We start from the raw sequence: 23,571 nt of genomic DNA, 5'->3' as shown, positions 1-23,571 counted from the left end.
TTAAACAATATATACAGTATAAAAAATACATTTACAAAAAAAAGTCATGTAAATAGGCGACATCACCCATTTCTAAATAATAGAATAACCACAAAGTTCAATCAAACTTTATTTATAAAGTGCTTTTCCTACAAAAAAGTGCAACTCAAAGTGCTTTACATATTAGAATGGCCCTACATTAACTCGATTGCTATCCTTCCCACACCAATTAAATCACGACATGAAGAATCATCACAAGACGGGGGGGGGGGGGGGGGGGGGGGGGGGGGGGGGGGGGTTCAAAACAATGATTTATTTAAGGAATTTAACAAAAGGTGTCCCTGGAATGAACCCAGAGTAGTTGGAGCCAGAGAGAGAGTCCAAGTTCTGCAGGTGGAGGAGGTCGAGGAGGGCAGGTGGAGTGACGGGGTGAGTCCAGGAGAGGGAGCCAGGCAGGGTGGCAGAGGAATAAGAGGAGAGGCGAACCGTGAAGTCCAGGAAGGTATGGTTCTTTCCAGGTGAGTAATCCAGTAAGGTTCTGCTTCTTGGATGGAGGATAATATCCAACAAACCCAGAGCGTCAGGGAAGATTGTCCAGTGATCCTGGAGAGAGGATACAAAACTTGAGTCCAAAAATCCAACACAAGAGTCCAAGAATAACCCAAGAAGTTCTCCGAGCCAATTGTCTACTTAGAAAACCAAGCAACCTAGAACGAGTGGCCAAAATACTACCATGAGTAGTTAATCATCCAGCGCTGTGTAGTGGTTCCCTCTCCTCTTATATAGAGCTCTGCTGCATCTGCCGCTGATTGCTAATACCCTGCAGCTGGTGAGCTCCCTCTCCTGAAATGAAGAGTACTCACCCCACCACACAACAATTGTTGATAAAAGCCTCTGAAACATATGAAGTACTTGAAATCATATTTCAGTACAACACAGAAACGAAGATCTAAAAGCAGTTTAGCAGCAAACTTTGTGAAAACTAATTTTTGTCATTCTCTAAACTTTTGGCCACGACTGTACATCGTTTTCATGTATTTCAGAGACTTCAACACGGACGAAATTGTCCCTCGTTGTCTTCCGCCTCTTCATGCGATCTCCACCTCCAATCCCACGTTTCTCGCCCATGGTTAAAACACCGTATAGTTGTTTTCCTTCAGTCTCGAGTGAAAAAAACTTTCATATTTACAAACTCTTTCTGTGAGACTTCTTCAATCTGTTCTGTGTCGGCTGCTAAACACCTTTTTATGTTTTGAGGGGGCGATGGTGGCGCTGTTGACAAATTCAAAGGAAGCAGCATCTTGACCAATCACAAGCTTGTGGTCACTTTCATCGGATAATTAAAAATAAGTATAAATTAGGCTATTTTCACATTTCATGTGAAGCTCAGAGTAGCCGATCATATTTAAAAAAAATAACCATTAAAGATGGTTCTTCACCCTTGACAACATGCCTGGAGGGGGCAGATGTTTTATCTGGGGAATGCTAATGACCATTTCCTTAGGGGCACCCTGGGGAGGGGAGGGGTTCTCTCAGGTTGTACTGGGTGGGTGGATGGTCCTCTGTTAAGGGCCATTTAATCCCTGTAAAGTGTGTGAGTCCAGTCCATACCCATTACAAACAATACATTAAGAATAAGGCACTAGTAGTGATGGTAAAACAGGTAGATTTTAATCACAAAATGCAGCCATTGTGCAAATTATTTGTTTTTGAAGGTAAGTAAGTTGTAAGGCTCTGTCTGAGCTCAACACTCTCACTGTCTCTGGCGCTATGCTAGTAAATTTAAATATCCAAACCCTGCAATACAAACATTTGTAACATTTAAAGGTTTTTAAATCAGTAGAATCCAGGCTCTCTGTGTATTACCCATAGGGCTTGGTCAGGGGCTACACAGCTGAAGGACAAAAAAGGAATAGGGGAAAGACTGGAGGACACCTGATGTGTCTTTGTCAGAGTCTCCATCAGAGTTTGAATCCTGATGAGGACACCTCAGGTGTGTTCCAGTCTTTTCCCTTCTACACGTTTAAAAATCAGTGTTTGTGACAACTTATGAAACATTGTAGCTTAGAGCAGTTTAATACAGGATCAATCCTGTTTGGCGACTGCCCATTATGGACTAACTAGCACCACAATTCTGTCACAGCAAATCTGCAAATTTCCATACTATATTAAACAGCTCAGTCAAACAAAACCTACTTTTACGTAAACAGCTGAACTCCCTCTCTCCTGATAGTGTAAATTTGCTAATAGTTCTTATTTCGCTCTCAGACTGCAGGTTTACTGGAGGTTCCCAGAATATCTAAAAATAGGATGGGAGGCAGATCTTTTAGCTATCAGGCTCCTAGCTCCCAGCTTTAGTCCATGAGGCAGACACCTTGTCTACTTTTAAGACTAGGCTTAAAACATTTTTATTTGATAGGGCCCATGGTTAAAATCTGATGTTGTCCAGATCTGGACAAGTGGGGGAGTAGAGGGAGGTGGAGTGTACAGTCGGTAAAGACGGCTCTCCCTTGCCCTGCCTCCAACATGCCTCCACCTAAAAGGCTAGGTTATCCAGAGTTGTCTCTGTAGTTATGCTGCTATAGGCTTAGACTGCTGGAGGACACACTGTCCACTTTCCACACTCTACGACTTTCTTCTACAATCTGCTCTTTAACTGTATTATTTCCTGCTATTTCAGCTGTTAACTTTTTTTTCTCAAAGTGTTTTTCTCCCCAGAAGAAGCTACAATGGTGTTCTGCTGAGCTGTGGTGGCCTCATGGAGGGGGCCATCGGCTTGAACATTGTTGCTAACCACTCAGTCATTCTCCCTCTCCTGATAATAACACTTTACTTTCCTTGACATTGAATGTGCTACTACTAGTTTACCTGTTTAATTATAGATTCACTAGGATAAATACAATAATGTTTATCTCTCACCAAATAGAATATTTACTAAGAAATCACAATGTAACCATAGAAACACTACTTGGCATATATGTTTTGTGTGCGTGTGTGTGCGTGCGTGCGTGCATGCGTGCGTGCGTGCATGCGTGCGTGCGTGCGTGTGCTCTGTCTTCTCAATCCCCAGTGAGTCGTGGTGGATGGCTGCTTATACTGAGCCAGGGTCCTCTGGAGGTTTCTTCCTGTTAAAAGGGAGTTTTCCTCTCCACTGTCGCTGAATGCTTGCTTAGTATGAGGATTGCTGTAAAGTCACTGACACTCGTCACTGACTCAATGCAATTTGCTGGGTTCCTTATATCGGAAAGTTTTTACTGATTGGCTTAATGAGCTGACCTGTATTGGAATGTTTATTGTGTGAAGTGCCTTGAGACGACTCTTGACTATATAAATAAACTTGAATTGAATTTCTCTGCTTTAAGCTGTAATTTTGGATTTTCCTATTGGACCTGGTAAGATCATTTGAAGTTATTTTTTCAGATTTTGTTGAAATTTATCCCAGGCTAAATCTCATTTAGTTTTAAACAAAATGAAGGTGCTGAACTGCTAAGCACTGAGTTATTTAAATGGTTTTACTGGAAGTCGTGAGCTTTAATGACCAGCCGTGCTAGGTTACTATTTTCTGCTAGCATCAGAGCAGCAGCTTTTCACGTCTCACACTGTAAACAATTAAGCTATGGAAACCTTCAGCATCTCATTTAGCAGGTGAGCTGTCAAACAAACACCTCGGATAATCGATGTGCTGGCTCTGGTTTCCTGCTGCTGTCATTCTATCCTCCAGCCTGGAAAACCTACTCCAGATGATGGAACACTCTGCTGAGCACAACAAAAAAACCTTTATGAAACCATGGCCTCACATGAAATAAACGTCCCATTCAGTTCTGACTGTCCAGCTGAGATAGACCCTGATCTCAGGCTGAAACTTTACATCTTACAGTTCAAAGGGATTTGCTATTACTCTCAGCAAAAATTTTTTAGGTCAGGTGTTCAAATGTTATGAGAAAATTCTGTTTTCCACGAAAGATCGAGTCAGAAAGAGGGGTACGGAGAAATCTGCTACTTTGAGAGTCAGACTGAATAAAAGTTTCACATAAAGCTAAATATAGCATGAGTGTGTATTGTTTGTTCATTTACTGTTCAGAGTAATTCCTCCTTAAATACAATTTAATTTAGTGGTTTTCACCTTCAGATCCATCATAATAAAGACTGTAAATGGAACAGAAACCAAAACAACATTCTCACCCAAGTGCAACACGTGCACTTTATTTAAAATTATATCCAATAATCACACAAAAACAAGTAAATGCAATTCTGAACCAAATCATAAAAAAGGCTCACACAGGCTGTGCCTTTCATCAGAATCTGAATCCAGAACCAGGGGTTCATCATTTCACAGAATCAGTACCGGAAACTGACTCAGAACAGATCCATTTCCCTTTTATAAGATGCTCCCTTCTTTTGTTAACATAGAAATTCTTGTTCTGACACACCCAAGGGCAGAGGACACCACAGGCTTGACCTTGGAGACATGGAAGGATGGGTGGATCTGTAGGGCACGGGGCAGGCGGACAGCCACAGGGTTGAGGACCTTGGAGACAGGAAAGGGGCCAATGAAGCATGGAGCCAAGTTCCAGCGGTCCACCCTGAGGGGAACGTCTGCTGTGGACAGCCAGACCATCTGACCCACCCTGTAAGGAGGAGCAGGGATGCGACGTCTGTTGGCAGAGCGGACATAAATGGCCGAGGCCTGGAGAAGACGCCGCCTTGCGGTCCACCAGGCACGGCAGCACTAGAGTCCAGAGGCGTGGGCAGAGGGAGCGCCAGCAACCACTTCCTGGACAGAGAAGACAGGCTGTTGATATCCAAAAACTGCGTAAAAAAGGGGGACACACCTGTGGCCGTCGAGGGCAGGGCGTTCATGGCCTGTTCCACCCAAGGCAGGTTTTTCGACCAGGTTGTCTTGGTACAAAAGATGGAGCTTCATTTCCACCTCCTGATTGAGACTCTCCGTCTGGCAGTGGGTCTGTGGATGGAAACCAGAGGACAGGCTGACCTGAATGCCCAGATGGGCGCAGAAGGACCTCCAATACCTGGACACAAATTGAGGCCCCCTGTCCGAGATGATATCGGAGCCCATGGAGACGGAAGACCCCACGTGCCAGAATGTCAGCTATAGTAGGGGAAGTCGGGAGTTTCTTGAGGCGGACCAGATGGACCATTTTAGAAAAACAGTGAACAATGTTGAGTATGACCTTGTATGAGTTGGATGGCGGGAGGCCAGTGATAAAGTCCATGCAGATATGGGACCAAGGACACCTGGGGATGGGCAAAGGTCTGAGCAGGCTTGCCGGGGGTTAGTAGGAGGCTTTGGCCTGTGCACAGCTGGTGCAGGCCAGGACAAACTCCTAGGTATCCTTGACCATGTTGGGCCACCAGAACCTGTTTCGAAGCACCTGGAGAGTCTTGGTGACAGAAAAGGCGTGATTTGTGACAGAAAACAACAACTTTGGTGCGTATATGGTCCGAGATGTAAAAATGGTCAGGAGGACACTGGGGAGGTACTGGAGTGCTGTAGTGGCCGACCACCATTTTAGATGGGTCTCCATTGGCCCCCAGTGCATTCATTTCTACTGAGGAAGGGGCTTACTCAACTAAAAAAACATTTTATCAAGCTTTTTCACAAAATCAGACACAAGGTATGAGATGATAATTAAAATATAAATTTAACTGAACTAAGTAAATTTTAAATAAATTTAAATATAAATTCCCATCGGGCGGGCTAGAAATGTCACTTGTAATCTTACGTGATCTGTTTTCAATACGCACGCCGGTTATTGGAACCGTAGGCTGCACCCCCTGCATTGACTTAGGAGAGTGAGGAGACCCATCCAATATGGCGGTGACGCCGTCACGCCCTCCAGCGCCCGGGCGTCTACGTATTCATGACTGTGAGTGCATTTACCACGTGACCAGGCATTGGAGAAGCGGAATATGGTGCTGCCCCTCTGCTTTAGTCCTTACGGTATTTGGATAAAAATGTTTTACCCAGAGGTTGCCGCCAGTGTTCGGCGGACATGGCTGCTGTAAACACACAGGTCAGTGAGTCCATTTTCTTCTCTCTACTTTTAGACACCGTGGCGAATAAAGACTAACGTTCCAGTCGCGTGACTGCGGACAGTTTATCCGACGTCACGGTGATCTTTGACATCGATGTGATGCGTCGACGCGCCGGAAGCGATTGAAATTTCATTAAATAGCGGCACGGCGTTTGTCTTTGGCTGTTCAGTGAAATGTAGCGTTTTGATGCGTGATGACGTTTGTTCCTTTATTTGGCCGCAGACGCACCTAACACACGGACGTTGTGTGATGTGGTCTGTTCAGGCTGATGAGTTTAGTTTGTGACTTCCTCATCTAACCTGTGTAATGATCTACAGGTGTGTGTGTGTGTGTGTGTGTGTGGCTGCGTGCCGTTCTGGCGCTGACTAGTCCCAGCGGCGCAGATGCATTGCGTTTATTTGGTAAACACCAGGATACAAGCAGCGTCCTCTCACCCGTTAGCTGCAGCTATCAAAAGCTTAAAGAGCAAGTCACCCCCAAATCAACTTTTTTTTCTGATAAACTACATAAATGTGTGTCTAATCGTGCTGCAGACACGTAGTGAATAGTTTTGCACTTTAGTGCATTTTAGTTAAAATTTTAATTTTCTACCTAAAACTGGCAGTGTTGTGCCGTTGTCAGGTAAAAACTCTGAACTGCATTTGAATTTAAATCTGCCATCGCTATTGGCTAAGAGGTATTCTATGATGTAAACTGGTACATTATGATGTCACAATGCCCTTGTGAGCCTGTGTGTGTGTGTGTATTTGTTAGTGGCTCTGCCCTCTCGGTCTGCTAGGCAATGGCATTTGTTGCATTTTTCAAACATGAAGAGGGAGTGAAGTAAGTTTCTTGTAGGGGGTGACTTGCTCTTTAAAGAGCAAGTCACCCCCAAATCACATTTTTTTGCTGATAAAACTATATAAAGGAGTGTCTAATCATGCTACAGACACGTGTAGTCAATAATTTGGCAGTTCATTGCATCTTGGTTCAAATTAAAATATTCTGCCTAAAACTGTCAGTGTTGCACCGTCGTCAGGGAAAAATTCTGCACTGTATTTGAATTTAAATCTGCCATCGCTATTGGCTAAGAGGTATGCTATGATGTCATCTGGTATATTACGATGTCATAATGCCATTGTGAGCCTATGTGTGTGTGTATTTGTTAGCGGCTCCGCCCTCTCGGTCTGCCAAGCAACAGCATTTGTTGCATTTTTCAAACATGAAGTGGGAGTGAAGTAAGTTTCTTGTAGGGGGTGACTTGCTCTTTAAATGGGCTTCAGTTTTAGCAGGATCAGGTTTTTATTACTCTTAACCCAATGAACTCATGAAAGGATCCCGTCAGAGTCGTGCAGCCGTATAATTGTTTGTCCTTGAAGGACAGTTTAGTTGTGACATAGAGATGCATTGAAATGGGTGTGGTGTTGTCACGTGTGGCGTGCAGGTCCCAGTATTTACCTGTACAATTTCATTGTTGTTGTTTTCCTTTAGACGTGTGGTGCAAAGAATCTACAACACTTCTTTATGTCTTCCCACAGATGTCGGAGGACCAGCGCTGTCCTGCTTCTCCGTTTACGAGACGGGAAGATTTTGCTGATGGCTGACTTCCCAGCGAGCCGTCGGATCACATCAGAGCTTATCCGGTTCCACTGCTGTTGGTTTTCCGCAGCCTGAATGTTGTTTAAACACATCTGATCAGAGCTCCTTGGCGTTTGAAGTATGCTGCTCGCTGCGTGTTTTCACTCGGTTTTCTCATCACCTCCTCAGCGGAAAGCTTTCTTCAGCCAGCACCTACGATGGTCCAGCTGTCTCGCTCAAGCCCTCGTCCTGTCTGTCATCACGTTTTGCGTCGTCCTGCCCTTGTGCTGCCATCACCTGCTGTATTCCTACTACTTTGCGAAGTTCATGTACCTGGAGTCTATGAGCGAGGTCACCCTTCAGGAGAGCCTCCAGCAGGGTCAGGACGCTCTGCGCTTTTGGCAGAATGGCTCGGTCTTAGCCTCCTCCACTTTCGGTGATGTTGCTCTCCATCCAGAGCTGCTGGTTACCGTGGTGACAGCCAGGCGGAAAGATGGGCAGGATTTCCACTACCTGCTCCAGGTAATGAAGCAGCTGAGCAACATTGTGAGGAGCTGCGGGGAGCGGCGATGTGCCGAGGTGCTGCTCTGTGATGTTGAAAGCGGACCTCAAGAGAACCAGGATGCCAAGCTGCTGGAGCCCCACTTTAAGGTGATCCGGCATTCGGGCCAGGAGCAGCAGGGAGACCGGAGACAGATCAACACCTTTGAGAAGGAGAAGCGGGATTACACCTTCTGTCTCCGCAAAGGATGGGAGCTCTTTAAGCCCAAAAACGTGGTTGTTTTAGAGGATGATGCTCTACCGAGACAGGACTTTTTCACCGTCATCACGAACCTGCTGTCCCGGCGCTTCGCCCGTCACACTCTTTACATCAAACTGTATCACCCCGAAAGGCTGCAGCGCTACCTGAATCCTGAGCCGTACCGCATCCTGGAGTGGGTGGGGCTCGGACTGGTCACAGCAACAGCCCTCCTCCTGATTTTCTCCTACTGGAACCCATGCTCTTTTTCCTTCTCCCTGTCAGTCAGCCACCTCCTCTTCTTCACTCTCTACTTCATGGCTGCAGCAGAGCTGACGGGAAGGCACTACCTTCTGGAAGCACGGAGAATTTCCCCTCAGCTGTACGCCGTCTCCCCGGCCACCGAGTGCTGCACCCCAGCCATGCTGTTCCCTGGGAACGCCTCTCTGAGGGTGGCGAAATATCTGGATGGCACGTTCTGCTACAAAGGCAATGCCAAAGACATCGCCCTGTACCACATGTCCAGGAAGGTTCCTGCAGAAAGGTCTCACAGCGTGGAGCCCAATCTCGTCTCTCACATCGGAGCCTTTTCTTCAGTCAGACCCAACCCATCCAGACCCAGACTCCTCTGATGCGGAGGAGAAAACCCCGTCAGCCGGTCCCTCGTCTGGTTCTGATGTTCCTCAGCAGAAGTTAGTAGTTTTGATGCAAGCGGAGGTCTTTTACCTTCATACACCTGAGATTTTAGATTTTATGGCTTTGAGAGGACCTGAAGAATATGGGATGAGTTTTTCTGAGCTGTGTCCGTGAAAGGCCGAAGCCGCACCACTAGATGTTGGCTGTAAAATGGAAATATAAAGATCTTTTTATCTTTGCTTAACCTTCTGTTGAGTGAAGGTTTACTTTAAGCCAAAAAAACCCAACGAGGCCTTTTAGTGTAGGACCAGAACAAACTTGGATCTTCATGCTGGAAGTCGGTGGTAAACAGTTCATTTTATTTGTTTATGGTTGTGTCGATAAACCGGAACCACAAGACTGATTCTCCCCACAACACATGCAGACTTAAAGTAGTTTATTTTTATTTGAATTTGGACGTTTTGGAGCATCAGGGAGAGGAAAACAACAGCTGGACGGGTTTGCTTTCTTAAAACTTAATAGGTCACATGATGGATGTCTGGAAATCCTGGCTGAGCGTCAGAAAATGTACATTTAATGGGTTTGATACTAGAGGTCAGCTTAATATTCATAAGAAAATTATACAAGATAAAAAATTATGAACTCTTGAGTTTGGATTGAAGTTTTGTTTTGTTGACAGTTGCATTAAAACACCTCAGTAAGTTTAAAACAGTGAAATCCTCCAAACCCACAGATGAGATGATCCCAACAGAACCTCGTTAACATCAACTCTTTATTCTGATGTTTATTATTCTGTTCTGTTCTGTTCTGAAATCCACTTGATGAATTTTACTGACACAAGTTTTATCTCTAACATCGACACAGGAATCAAAGCTGAAAGAAGCCCTATCGCCCCCTACTGGCTGGCTGCATGTACAATTTATGGGCTCGACACACGGGAGGCGGCATCGCCTCTCCTCCATTCATTTTCAATGGGACATGCGCAACAAAGCGATAATCGCGGGTCTCCCTCCTACTAAGCGAAACGTGAAAAATGTGCGTGTGAAATTTTGCGCTCGTGCACGTGTCGTGCACAGGCGACCCAGCGACGCGATCCCAGAAAGTTGAAATATTTTCAACTTTTCATCGCTGTCGCTCGGACGAGGACCAATCAACGGAGGTTTCATTCACCTACCAATGAGCGGACAGGATGCTCCGTACACCTCCGAGCAAACATGGAGAAGTTGATTATTATTATGTTTTATAGTAAAATCAGAAGTAAGATTTCACATAACTCTAGCAGCACCTTGTGAAACATCATATCTACCACCATGGACGTAATTTTTTTTTTGGGGGGGGGGGACATGTCCCCCCCACTTTTTCCTAAGTCAAGTTTTGACCCCTGCACTTTTTACCATCCAAAAACAATATTACGCTATATTCAATTGACACTGGTTGAGCTCTAGGACCAAGCGGAAAACAACCGTTTGTGTTGAAGCCTGTTTCCCATTAGAACATACTGTAAAGATACCCCCCCCCCCCCCTTCTAAAGTGAAAATTACGTCCTTGTCTACCACTTTTTAAACTCTGAACCGCTTAAATAACTTTAATTCCCTCCAACCTGACACAGCCAAACAAAACAACGGAAGTTTCGATTTCGCCATGGAACGGAACGCGTACACAGCTTTGCCGCTGGCCGCTGCCGTGGGTCGCCGCCCGTGTGTCGGGTAATCAAAGCGACTGCAACGAATTTCGCTGATCGCGGTCGTTTGCCGTCTCCCGTGTGTCGAGCCCCTTAGGCCCCGCCCCCTTCATGCAACCATTGGGACGTTATCCTGACTGACAAATATATGCAAAGGTAGAAACACTGGTTTATATTCTTAACACTATTCTTAAGATGGAATGTTTGGATTCATGCTGAGGGACTGGAGCTAAAGCTCCGTAGTAGAAGACCAAAATGAAATGGTCTTCCTGTTTTGTTTCACAAAGCTGCTGAGATGAGGAAAATCATACCAAGAGTGAAACAAAAAATGTGCCTGAAAACATGAAAGAGGGCGACGTTCTTCCAGCAGAAATCAGGAATGAGGACCGCTTCCTGCCAGGATCCAGTCCCGGTGGAATAAAACCTTCACAATCGCAGCTTCTCACCAACCCTTAAATCACTGAACGTGCCTTTGATACAGCACCGTCTCACGACTGGACTGAGAGGCTGCTTGCTTTTATTTGCTTTGTACAATTTTATGTCTAACATGAATAAGAGTACAAGCCTTTTTTCAGTGTGGGTGATGTCAAACCCAACGTTGAATTGGGCTGAAAAATCCTGCAGATCTGTTCTGAGATCAGAATTTAGCCACTGACCGTTGTCTTCATTGATTTGCCTGTAAAAATGCTAAATGTTTACTTGTGCTTACACAATAATTTCTTCTTTAAATAAGCATTTTATATTAGTTTGTGCCATATTCAGTGGAAGTGGACAATATCAAAAGCTATGAGTAATCATGGTGCATTAACATCTGGGTCGACCTGGTCGCGTACAGCCAGGTTTTGTTTAGAAAGCCGTCCCTGGAACGCGGAAGTCTTCGAGATCTTGGGTGGGAGAAAAGACGCGTGGACGTGTCCGTGTGTCCTGCTTAATTAGTTAACAGTGGCGGTTGTGAGCAGCGTTGATTTAGGACACTCTGACATTAGGCGTGTTTCCATCCCAGGAACTTCAGGGTAAATTCTGGGAGGGGGAAGCCGACCAGGAGATACGATGTCCTGGTCCAATCAGCCGTCGTGTCTCCATTCAAATTCAGCCGACGTCAGCATATCGCGACGACTTCGGCAGTAGGTTTGCAGCGATTAACCGGTTTGACAATTAACCGAGGTGTGAAATGCTGCGGTTAAACCCGTAAAGAGTTTCCAACACCGCAAAAAAAAAAAAAAAAAAAGTAGTGGACCAAAACTAAACGTGCAGCAGAACCAGCGACAGCCACCACAGGGACCGCTCCGTTTCCACCTAGGAAGCGCTTGAAGTCTCCTGAGGGAACATTTTAGATTTCCAAAGCTGCTAAAGGACAAATTCAGGACAATGTCTCATCTATTTGCAGAGCTGGCAGAAACAAAGTTGCGACACTCCCATCATGTCTGACATCAGCACGCAGACAAATAGGCTTTAAGCCAGATTACATCAGTGACTGAATGGATTTAACAGTAATATTAGAACAATCCAGTGGAGGGTTCGTTTAGGAGTGTTAATCTACAATTCCCCTGTATCCGCTGCGGCAAGCCATTTTAACATTTAATCGACTACACCTCTACTTCTGTTCTAATGTAATTTATCCTTGTCCAAATAATATTCGTACTGAAGAAATTTGAAAATTAAGATATGAACATGTAGAAATTGTATTAAAAGGATCTTCACAATAACACCTGCACGAGTAGGAATTTAGCATCTTATTTCATCCTTCAGCGCTAACCCTGAGCTGTCAACAGTTGAACCTTTTTGCCTTTTTACATGAACTCAAACAGGCGGATAGGCAAATATTAAAGGTGTGGACCACAAAAACATTTTTAAATGGGATTTCTGATTATTATTGGTCATTCTGAGTTTTCATGCATCAACATAGTTATGAAAATAGTCTCCTACACGTATCTCTTGCATTAGCTTCTGAACAAAAATAGACGAGGAAATTCTAGGATTGGGAAATCCAGACTGTCTCAACATTCGTGGACTCACTTATTTTGACTCACAAATGGGAAGGCTGTTGTTGGTTTAACATCCAGGAAAACCAAGATTGGTGTTGTTGAATCACACATTGTTACTTTTCATTTAAATGAAAGTACAACATATGTGTGATTCAGGGTTTATTGCAAAATGTTGAAAAACATAGCATTTTTAGCCCTGTTGACTTGCATTCATTTTTTCGTTCTTTCGGTACCCGTGAGCCGACTGGGAAGGGAGGAGACCTAGGGTGTTTCTCAATGTCAAGGCGCCTGGCCTTGCGAGGCGATGTCTTGCGAGGCTGGGCGCCTTGCTTACGAGGACACGGTCCTTCCTTGGTCAAAGAAAACGGTTAAATGGAACAGACTTGCATCGCGTGACCGCGGCTTCCATGGCGGTCACGTAACGTCACGTGACATGGGAGATAACGTTATATTAGATTCAATATAAATATATAACTAGCCTTTTTACTTTTTAAATTGTGTATATGTTCATTAAATTAAAAATATGAGCGAGTTACTACCCGCTAGCCACCGAAGCTGCAACTACTAAGCAACTAACCAACCATAGATAACTTCTTTGGATCTAAAAAAAAAACATTTTAAATTAGCTGACTTACTTTTAAACTTAAAAATTGTCCCCGAAGTAGCTGCCGGCTTTTTGAAAATACTGCGGTGTATTGTGGGTAGTTTTTGACCAAGGCTAGGATACAAGACACCTCCCGTGTGTCCTCGCTCAGCTAGCGAAACGGCTAACAAACGGAGAACACACGCCTCGGTAGAACATGACCATTGGAACCGATTGGAACACGTCTTGGCGGCTCCTGATGACGTATCTCCTAGGCAACCGGGGCGGGGCCAAGACATCAAAGCAAGGTTCCTTTACATTGAGAAATTCCTTTAGGCTCCCTGTATCCTAGCAGAGCCAGTCGTGCTGGCCTAGATGTGGAAGTACCATTAGTGTAGATAAGGTATATAAATGATTGGCATAAATTATTTGTACATGAAAAAGTTACAAAAGTTTAACCTTTTTGCTTATCTAGTTTGGTACATTCTTTAAGTTGTTAATAAACCATAAATTATTTATTCTACTTACAGCAAATGAAATGTACACAAAAGTTTAATTCCTGCACTTCATAATAACTTAACTAAAATTTTCACGCTTGTGTTAGAAATGATAATTTTACTGTTATGAATGCTAAAGCTAAATCATGTTTAATTTACACTAAGACTTATATTTTCTGTATTTAAAACAATAAATAAAAATGTTGATGTGGCTTTTGTTGTGAGCTTTTCTTTCTTTTTTTAGCACAGAAGGCTGAGGATCCTAACCCTAATCCTACAAAATCCACAGGAGAATAGAAAAAAACACACCCTTAAGTCACCCAAACACCACGAAGCGGGCCATTATTAGAGACTGGCTTTTACTTACCGCTAATTTAGAAGACCTGGATGGTAATGGAATACAGGCCAATACTAGAGCATTTACAGCAATTAACTTTCTCTAAAACATTCCAGTTTTTCAAGACGCTGAATTTTAGGTTTTCCTTATTTGTATGTAATGATAACCAAACACAGAAGAATAGAAGCTTCAGGTATTTCTCTCTCAGAAGCTCAAACTTCATGTGTTCACGAGAGTTAGTCATCATGGATGTTTCTTCTTGCTTGTGGATTTCTGCACCTCCATGTGGGACTCTCTTCCTGCAGTGCAATGTAACTCTTTGGCCACCAGATTGCACTCGCACATCGAAAATCTGCAAAGACCACAACTGTAAAAACTACGTAGACAGAGGTGTGGAGGAGGGTCAGGATCACATGGTTCTGCTGGGTTTTCAGGTGATCCCACATCATTAAACAAGCTAGAATGGGATTACAGTGTGTGAAAAACGAAGCCCAAGCATGATCCAACGGAACATCCTTCTGCAGAATCAACTTTAAAATCATTTTCTATCTCACTTTATCCCACATTGCTGCTGAGGAATTTCCCAGTTTTCCATAAGTCTTCAGATACACGTTTGCAAGCCTGAATCCAGCTGTCAGCTGTTTCAAATGCCTTCTACTGCAACATCCCAAACAAGACAGGCTGTTGTGACTTCCATGACCTCTGACCTGGGGTTAAAGGTCTGTAACTGAGGCCAGTTTCTGAGATGAGGCTCTTGGGATTTCTCATTTTTCTTAGAAGATTATGAACTGTTTTTGTGTGAATAACCTTTCTCTTCACTGAATGAAGGAATATTTATATAGGGCCTTGAACCCTTCACAGATTGATGGGCATCAAAAGTTTTCTAAGATTGTTTCTGATGTATTTCATTTGTGCCATTGCATTAACAAATATCTACGCTCCAGATCAGCCAAAGCTTCTGTACAGCTGAGTCTGGTGTGAGGACCAAAGTTGGGCAAACCTGGGTCAATCAATGCATCTGATTTGCAGCTGACACAAAACCCATTGAATTGCAGAGACACAATTAGGATGGGGTAGTTTTTCCACCCACATTTCCCCCATTTATTTTTATTTTAATCATCTAGATTTAGATTTGAGGAAGTTATCCAATTAACTCCAAAAAGCAGTAAATACTCAAGAAAACACACACACACACAAATTCAGTGCAGGAAACATTACTGACACACTGTAAATAACACTCTCAAAAAGTTTAGAGATTTAAGATACACTTACAAAATGAATATGGCACTACATAACGAAAGACATATAGACTTAACAGAAAACAAAACAGGACAAATAAAACAAGTAAAAATACAAAAAGCATCTTTTAATAAGAACTAACTTCTTCAGTTAAGAAAACCGACAAAAACAAATGCTAAAATAAAAAAAGCTACAGAAATAATTACACCAAAGCTGAGTCGTCTAAATATATTTATTAAAATTAAAACAAACGTTTATTTATTGGTTTTATTGAAAACTCATCCGTTTCCGTTATCCTGTTGCAATAAGTCACGTGACGCCTCGCGCTGCATTCATAGTCTCGGAACAATATTCGACAAAACCAGATTATCTAAAACTTACTGCATCGAACAACTGGTAAGATTAGACACATTTTGGATAGCTGTAATATAAATATTATACCAATAAAAAGAATAGACAACATTGTTGAACAAATGTTGTTTACTTACGATATTTGTAATAATGTGTGTGATCAGCCCGCGTTTGTGGCTATATTTCCGTGGGTCAGTGAAGGCAGCACAGATCCCGGCGGAGGAGCGTTCGCGGTTCGAGGCAGTCCAGTCGGCCTGGAGCGTGGATGGGTCACGGTAGGGTGGCTTTAATCTGCAGCTGGGAGCAAATCCTCTGATGTGGAGCACACGCACGCCCTGTAGTTGCGTGTTTAATTAAAACTTCGTTATTCATCACATGTTTGCGTCTTTTCCCGGCCTTTAACTGTGGACAAAAACTAAGTCAAAGCTGTCGACTGAAGGTATTTAGAAGGGTTTTAGGGGAAAGTTGGGTTTGAGTCGTGAAAATGTCGGAACCAGAGAAGAATAACTACATTCCCGAAGTGACAACAGAAAAAGGACTTTCAAATGGAGGAGATGGAGCAAAAACCAAAGAGGTAAAACCCCCAAACACACTTCTGGTCCTGCTCTGTTGCACCTTTTTATGTCAGCAGAGGAGTTTGTTTTTAGCTTTTTCACATGACGGCAGTAAAACGGTGGACTCTCGTCCTTCAAGCTCGTAAATGTGTTGGTGATGTTGCTCAGAATGTTCCAGCTCCTCCGATGATAATAGTATCAATAGCTTAATGATAATGACGCTTTTCTGGGTCCATTAAATCTTCCATATCATGAAAAATCGAGTTTTTCATTTTTAGCTTTTTACCATGTGGTATTGTCCTTCCCTCATAAAAATACCCCAAACCCTTTTTGCATTCACGCATTTTCAATTTTCAAAAAGCTTCAATTTTCCCGAATTTCACTTAAAGCCTGCATTCAAGACAAAGTAGCTCACGTTCGTCATCAGGATTGCTCCTCCCCCTGAAGCCAGCCTCAGGCCTGGAACCCCGCCTTCCCAGGATGCAGTGTTAATTTTTTGACTAAATATATTCGTTCCTTTTTTCGTGACAAATGAATTTTTGTTGACTAAAACAAAATGAAAAATAGAAAATACTTACCGCTAACGACTAAATATTGATGAATGTTGATCCACATTTTTGTTGAGAGTAAGAGACAACAATGAAATTTGTCAAACGAAAATCCTAGGAGAAAAGAACCACAATTTCAAATGGTCAGTGCTCCTTTTGGTGCTCCAAAAGTGGGCGACGGTGGCACAGAAGTTAAGAGCTCGCCCCGTAATCGGAAGGTTGCAGTTTCGAGCCCCTGTCACTGTCGTTGTGTCCTTGGGCAAGACACTTAACCCACGTTGCCTGCTGGTGGTGGTCAGAGGGACCGGCGGCGCCAGTGCTCGGCAGCCTCGCGTCTGTCAGTGCGCCCCAGGGCAGCTGTGGCTACATTGTAGCTCATCCCCACCAGTGTGTGAATGCGTGTGTGAATGGGTGAATCACTGATTGTGTTGTAAAGCGCCTTGGGGGGTTCCAGGACTCTAGAAGGCACTATATCAAATACAGGCCATTCACCATTTACCATTCCAATAATAATTATTAAAACAGTTATAAACATAGAGCTTTACTTATCCAAAATGTGAAATATGAAAAGGTTAACAATTGAAAATGATTTCACTTGAAGAAAAATACTTATATTTTAGCCAACTGAATGGATTTTCTATTTTATTTCACTAAAATTGGACTAAAATTAAAAGAAATTGGATGACTAAAAATCTTGTCACCTACGTGATTCATGGAGATTGGTGAGAAAGTATTTGGGTGTGTGTGTGTGACCGGTGACAGGGAGGGTTTGACAGATTAACCAGTTTCAGTATTCAACATGGGGGGAAATATTGCAGATGATTTCTAAGATACCACAATAAGAAAATAAATACATTTGTCAGGATCGGTGAAGCGCGACCCCCACGATCGCACAGGTCTCCTGTCGTTAGGGATGGGTACCGAATTCGTTACTTTTTAAGGTACCGACTGAATTCCACAGTACCGACCAAGCACCGATTCACTTCATTTGAAACGGTGCCTCGTTTCGGTACCCGTCCTTCACAAAGAGAACTTGCCTAGACAGCTGCGCATGCGCAAGAGCGTTACGTCATCGGTCGCTGCGAGCGAGTTGTAAACAGAGCAGCATGGTAGAAAGAACGCACGCTAAAGCTTGGGTCCACTTCACTAAATGTGATGGGTAACTGGGTGATGATGAAACCAGCGACAACGATCTAAGTGAGACATCCTCATCTTAATCTGCTCCGGTAGGTAAATAAAATGTTAAGATAACGTTAGCTTGATATGTTAGCTTCCGTTTCACTAATGGTTTGTTCGCTTTCTCCTCGGAACTCTTTAGTTCCGACTAGAAGAACATGAACGCGCTCTAAAGTTTGGCTTCACTTTACTAAATGCGACGGGTGATTGGGTGAAGATGAAACCAGTGACAACGATCTAAGTGTGAGGCATCATCGTTTTAATCTGCTCCAGCAGTTAAATAAACTGTTTAAAATAACGCTAGCTTGTTATGTTAGCTTCCTATGCCACCATTGTTATCAGCTAATGGTGCGTTCGCTTTCTCCTCGGAAATTCTAACTTCCCAGTAGGAAAAATCAAATGAAAAAAGATGGCAAAAGGAATGAAGATACACAGTAAATTTAGTTCATAGTAAAGATGTTTGCTTCAGTTTAATTATCAGCTTATAAAACTACAAGGACGATGTTAAAATACAAACATTTGTATGTTATTTATCGTGATATTTATCAAATATTGTTATATATTGAGAAAAATATATATTTAATTGTAAAAGAGAATTAAAATATTAAACACTCAAAAGTATCTAAAATTGGTACCGTTAAGTACCGGTATCGATTCCTAGGTACCAGGAATTAGTACCGAATCGATTCAAATGTCAAAGGTACCCATCCCTACTCCTGTGCAGCCCTCCAAGCAAGGGGCTCTTAAGTTCGACGGGTCGAGTCAGATCTGCATCACTTTGTCTCGTTTCACACAGATTGTGTGTAACAGTGATGTCTCACTATGATCAGTTTTCAAAACCTAAAGCATTTTAATCATTAATTCACTTGTACCACTTACTGACCTAATACTCAAACTTTGGCCTAGTGGCGTCAGAGCGTTCGTCAGGATCACCCCGAGGAGAATCTCATTCAACTGCTGTTGGAGACAAATAAAAAATGCCACTTTTTTCTATTACTAACTTAAATTGAAGTAGTTGTGATTTTGCACGGACAATGTTTAAAGCGTAAGCATGCATGGTAGGAGGTATGTAATGTTAGCAACAGAAAATATTTATTTATTTATTAGGGGATACCCTGCATAAATCTGTATCATTTTATATCGGTATCCAAAATTAAGAGTTCGACTATATCAGATATCGGTTAAAAAGCCAATATCGAGCATCCCTAAAGTTTAGGTCCAACTCAGTATTTATTGAAAAAGCGATGGCAATGATCCAGCTTATTTTTGCAGTACCGATGAACGTGGAATAACCAAATTACACACATGCAAATCAATTTGAAATAAAGCACACATCAGTGGTATTCATTACTTACTATGTCAACATTTTTTTTATTCATTCAATTTTGTATATATACAGCATTTTTAAATTGTAAGTATTTCTGTTTTCTTGTTGTTCGCTCTTTATTCTTATTTGTTACTCTTCTTTTTTTGCTCCTGTAATGAATGTTATCGCTGCTGTGACACCAGGCTTTCCCCACTGAGGGACAATAAAGGGATTTCTATTCTGTTTTTATTCTATTCATCTGTAATCTTTCCAGTTCCTGTTTTAAAAGTAGGTTTAGTATTTTTTCACAGTCTTAACAACAAAAATAAAAAATAGCACTTTTCTTAAATGAAAATGCAACATGTCCCCTTTTAACTGTCATGCTTAGGAGCAGAAAAAGTGCATAAAAACCACCATAATTCAAGCTCAGTTTGTTCCACTCTGATTTACTGTGATGCTCACCTGTTCCAGCCAGACACCTGCACCTGTGGGGTTGGGCTCTGAGCTGAGGAAGAGGAGTCGGTGAGACTCCTGTGTTGTTTTGGTCATCTTCATCAAAGAGGACAGGGAGGTTTTCACTGCTGAACATGGAGAGAATCTGAGCAGCTTAGCCACGCAGTTGGTCGGGGAGGAAAGCGCAGCAGCCAGAGTCGTACTGACTTGAGCGTGTCGCTAAACTGGAGTTAAATCATCACGCTCTGGAAGTTGGTCGGTGCGTTTTCTCTGTCAGCCGTGAACAGAGCGGTCAGATCCATTTCTGGGCGTTAAAGTTGGCAAATTACTGAGTGAACTCGGTGCTGAGTAAGAGGAGTGTTTACAGTTTGTCCGAGACAGAGGAGGTATCGCTGCAGATGCAGAGTAGTAGCGTGGATGCTAATGAATGTATACAGAGAGGAGGGGACGCTTCGACTGATGTACCAACGCCGCAAAGCACTATGGGATTTGTAGTCTTTGTGACAAAATTGGCCGGCAGGCCAATTTTAACTCATTCACTGCCAATGACGACTAAAGTCGTCATTTGCATTTTTTTACTGTTTGAGCATCGGAACGAGCCCCCGCGCTGAGAGAACAAACATCTCAGCCCTGAAGCCGATCTTCATCCGCATACGTTACAGATCACATGATCAGGAAGCAGACCATCCATGTGTTTGGAGATCGTTTTGGGCCGTTCCTGTAAAAAAAAGTGAGCCGCGAACCGGAAAAGTGTCTGCCGATCACAATTCGACAACGGATTATGAAAGAACGGATAACGCTCGAAACACGCGGCTTCTTCCTGATGTAAGAGGTGAGTCGCCTCTTTGTTTAGGTTGTTTTGGCATCGACATCATGCTAGCGCGCAACGTTCTGTGACTCTTAAAATAACAGTAAAAACGGTGAGAAACGCTGGCAGCGAAGGCCGTTAGCGATCAGGTAACGGCTGGCAGTGAATGAGTTAATAAATATTTGATATTTGATCTCGCAGGCCAAATAAAAATAGACCGAGGGCCAAATTTGGCCCGAGGGCCGGAGTTTGACACGTGTGTTCCCAGATGCCGTAAATTCAAATGAGAGCCCAGTTGAAGTCCTTTCTCTTCATCCACAGCCACAGGCTCATTTTTCAGCAGTCCTGGAGAGGTCTTTGACAACCTGCTGGCCGTCCCTCCCTCTCACTCCCATCTCCCTGAGTAGTCTGGATGTTGAGGTGGCTACAAGCTCTCTGCAGCCTGCTTCCACCAGGCGAACCTTCACTTTCCAGCTAGTTGTTGCATCTCGGCCGCCAGCTCAGCTTCTTCATCACGTAGACCTCCTCTACCGCACTTTGTCAGGGCACAGTGAGCTCAATGATGAAGACAAGCTTGAGCAAATCCGACCACATCACAATGTCTGTCCGTAGGTTGGTAGATGCAATCTCAGCTGGAAAACGGCTTCTGGCCCACATCTCCCAGTGTCTCCCAGTCTTGTGCACCACCTAACTGTCCAGTGTCTAGTCTTCCAGCGGCTAGACTTGTTTGAATGTCGCCCTCCCAGACAAATGTTGTTGCCTGCCAGAATGATGCCGAGGTTGGAAAGGAATCGACACTTGTCCGTCGACTTCCCAGCAGTGCTGCAAGACATTTTAGCACCTGGTTGTGCCACCAGGTGTAACGGCCGTAGCCAAGGCTAGTCTTGCAGCATAACAAACCAACACAAACAAATAAAAATAAATCAGTAAAAAACTGGGCCAGCATTTTATTTCATGTTTGTCTTAATTCACTGATAATTGATTTTTCTGTGGGGGACCCGCAGACCAACACCACCGTCACCTCAGATATTGTCTGTGTTGCCTGGCGCGCGGCTCGTTTCACTACCGTTCATTATGCTTGGAGGGGGGTGGCGCCCAAATCGTTACGCTATCCTCCGTGAAAGCAGAGGAGTGGCGTGCTGCTCTTTTCGCTGCTGTTTATCGTTCATGACTGCGGTGGTCGTGGGTGGATGTTTGGCCTGGTGGGCCGCCGGGCTTATGGAGCGCTGGGGGAAACCCCGAGGACTGTGTTTTTTTTTTACTGTGTTTAGCCAGTGTGAGTCCATGTGAGGTGAGCTGAGAAAATCAACTAAAACGCTGCTGGGAAATGACCAGATTCAAACGTCTTTAGAGACACTAAATATTTTGCAGAAAATAATTACTAAAACTAAAATATAGACCTTATCCGTCCACGTCACCTCCTGCCAATGCGCATGCCAAATGCAGAAAGAGACGCAATCATGTATTGTTGTGCTGTTGGTTGTACGAATCGCTTTGATGAAAACAACAAAACACGCAAGTTCGACAGAACTTCACTGACTTGCAGCGCTGTGCACGTGCCTCGGCCGTCTTCACCCTACAACCAGAGTTCTTTATCGCAGATCAGGCTGAACTGTTTACATCCCTAAATAATGCCTGGTGTGTTTCAGGATTTTGCCCTGGCCACCGTCTTTGTGTCTGACGCCCAGTATAACAGAAATATTCACTTCGACTCCTCACCTCAGGCCGTCAGGTGAGTAGTTTATTTTTCATTGAATTTTTTTAAAGGGACATATTATGATATTCTCCATTTGTAACAGTTTTATGGTGGATACAAGCGCCTCAGCACCGCTCTCTCTGTCCGCCAGGCGATGCTTCTTTTACACACATTTTTGAAACAGGAAGTGTGGGTGGAGTAAGACTCCAGCCAGAGGGTGACTGAACCTTTAAAGGTGTGGAACACTAAAAAACATTTTTAATAATTATTTCTGATTATAATTGGTAACTCTGAGTCACTATTTATACTATTATTTGAAAAGCCAGGCAGATCTCTAGCATCCAGGGAACAGCAGAGAACGTTTCGTCTAGTAGAAGCAAACCGTTAGCGTTAGCAATTTCTGTTTATGTTTATTCATTTAGGAGACGCTTTTATCCAAAGCGACTTACAATTTATAACCTATAGGGCATGTTGTGATTTAGCTTAAAATGATAGATTTTATTTCTCTGGTCAAGAAAAAATTACTGGTAATGTTGTAGATGATGGGATATGAGCAGTCTTGTTTTTGTTAACAAAAACGATGACGAATTGATTTAGTTGATGCCCCTCTTTTCGTTGAGAAAACGAGACGCAGACAAGCTAAAATAGCTCTTTGGTGACTAAAACGTGACGAGACAAACGGGAGTTTTCGTTAACGAGCCAAGACTAGACGGCAACTATGCTCAAAATGCTAATTTCTGCCCGTCTCTCAAAAGTTAGAAGTAACAGCGCTGCTACTGCTGCTGTCTGTCCTCCTTTCACATCAGCCTCAACAGACGAGTGAAGCTGGCTCCCCACCTACTGTACTCCAGAAAACACAAACCACTATATTTGTGTGGATTTCTGATGTGGGTTGGGAGCCAACTTCAGTCAGCTCGACTCAGTGCTTCCCTGCTGCGCTCAGCCGCTCATTGATACTACTACAAGAGACAGCGTTGTTATTTGTAAACACATCCGTAATATTAACATGTTTCTTATCCTTATGTTTCCTGAAAAGTCAAATCAAATCAACTTTATTTATACAGCACTTTTCATACAAAAAAAATGCAACTCAAAGTGCTTCACAGATTAAAATGGCCCCATCGATCCCATATTCCCATCCCAGCCCCCCTCTCCAACTATAAAACAATTGACAAATACGGTTCCTCTCCCGCACCCAACTTCCAAAGTGGACATACACACACACACACACACACACACACACACGCACACACACGCACACGCACACACACACACACACACACACACACACACACACACACACACACACACACACAACATATATACCAAGTAGTGTTTCTATGGTTACATTGTGATTTCTTAGTAAATATTCTATTTGGTGAGAGATAA

At 43.3% G+C, this 23,571-nt stretch overlaps 2 protein-coding genes across 4 annotated transcripts in view; both read left to right on the top strand.

Moving 5' to 3' along the window:
- Positions 1 to 5,882: 5,882 nt before the first annotated feature.
- On the top strand, positions 5,883 to 13,926 carry pgap4 (post-GPI attachment to proteins GalNAc transferase 4). Of its 2 annotated transcripts, none has more exons than XM_015954384.3 (2): positions 5,883 to 6,014; positions 7,554 to 13,926. In XM_015954384.3, exon 2 carries the CDS (start codon positions 7,735 to 7,737, stop codon positions 8,962 to 8,964), a length of 1,230 nt encoding a protein of 409 aa, XP_015809870.3. In that variant the 5' UTR covers positions 5,883 to 6,014; positions 7,554 to 7,734; the 3' UTR covers positions 8,965 to 13,926. The 2 variants fall into 2 exon arrangements, with proteins under 2 accessions (XP_015809870.3, XP_054607727.2); XM_054751752.2 differs by lacking the exon at positions 5,883 to 6,014 and adding an exon at positions 6,158 to 6,353.
- A 1,918-nt stretch (positions 13,927 to 15,844) lies between these two features.
- Positions 15,845 to 23,571, top strand: part of tpcn3 (two pore segment channel 3) — a 76,103-nt gene continuing 68,376 nt past the window's right edge. The window contains exons 1-2 of one of the 2 annotated variants that reach the window (XM_015954385.3): positions 15,845 to 16,215; positions 22,136 to 22,218. In XM_015954385.3, the coding sequence (XP_015809871.3) occupies positions 16,126 to 16,215; positions 22,136 to 22,218 (173 nt within the window). In that variant the 5' untranslated portion in view covers positions 15,845 to 16,125. Of the gene's footprint in view, positions 16,216 to 22,135; positions 22,219 to 23,571 lie in introns of those variants that run through there. The other variant, XM_054751755.2, reaches the window with a different exon arrangement.

The sequence above is a fragment of the Nothobranchius furzeri genome, chromosome 7, assembly GCF_043380555.1.
Source record: "Nothobranchius furzeri strain GRZ-AD chromosome 7, NfurGRZ-RIMD1, whole genome shotgun sequence".
NCBI lineage: Eukaryota > Metazoa > Chordata > Actinopteri > Cyprinodontiformes > Nothobranchiidae > Nothobranchius > Nothobranchius furzeri.
This window is presented reverse-complemented; position numbering and strand designations above follow the sequence as displayed.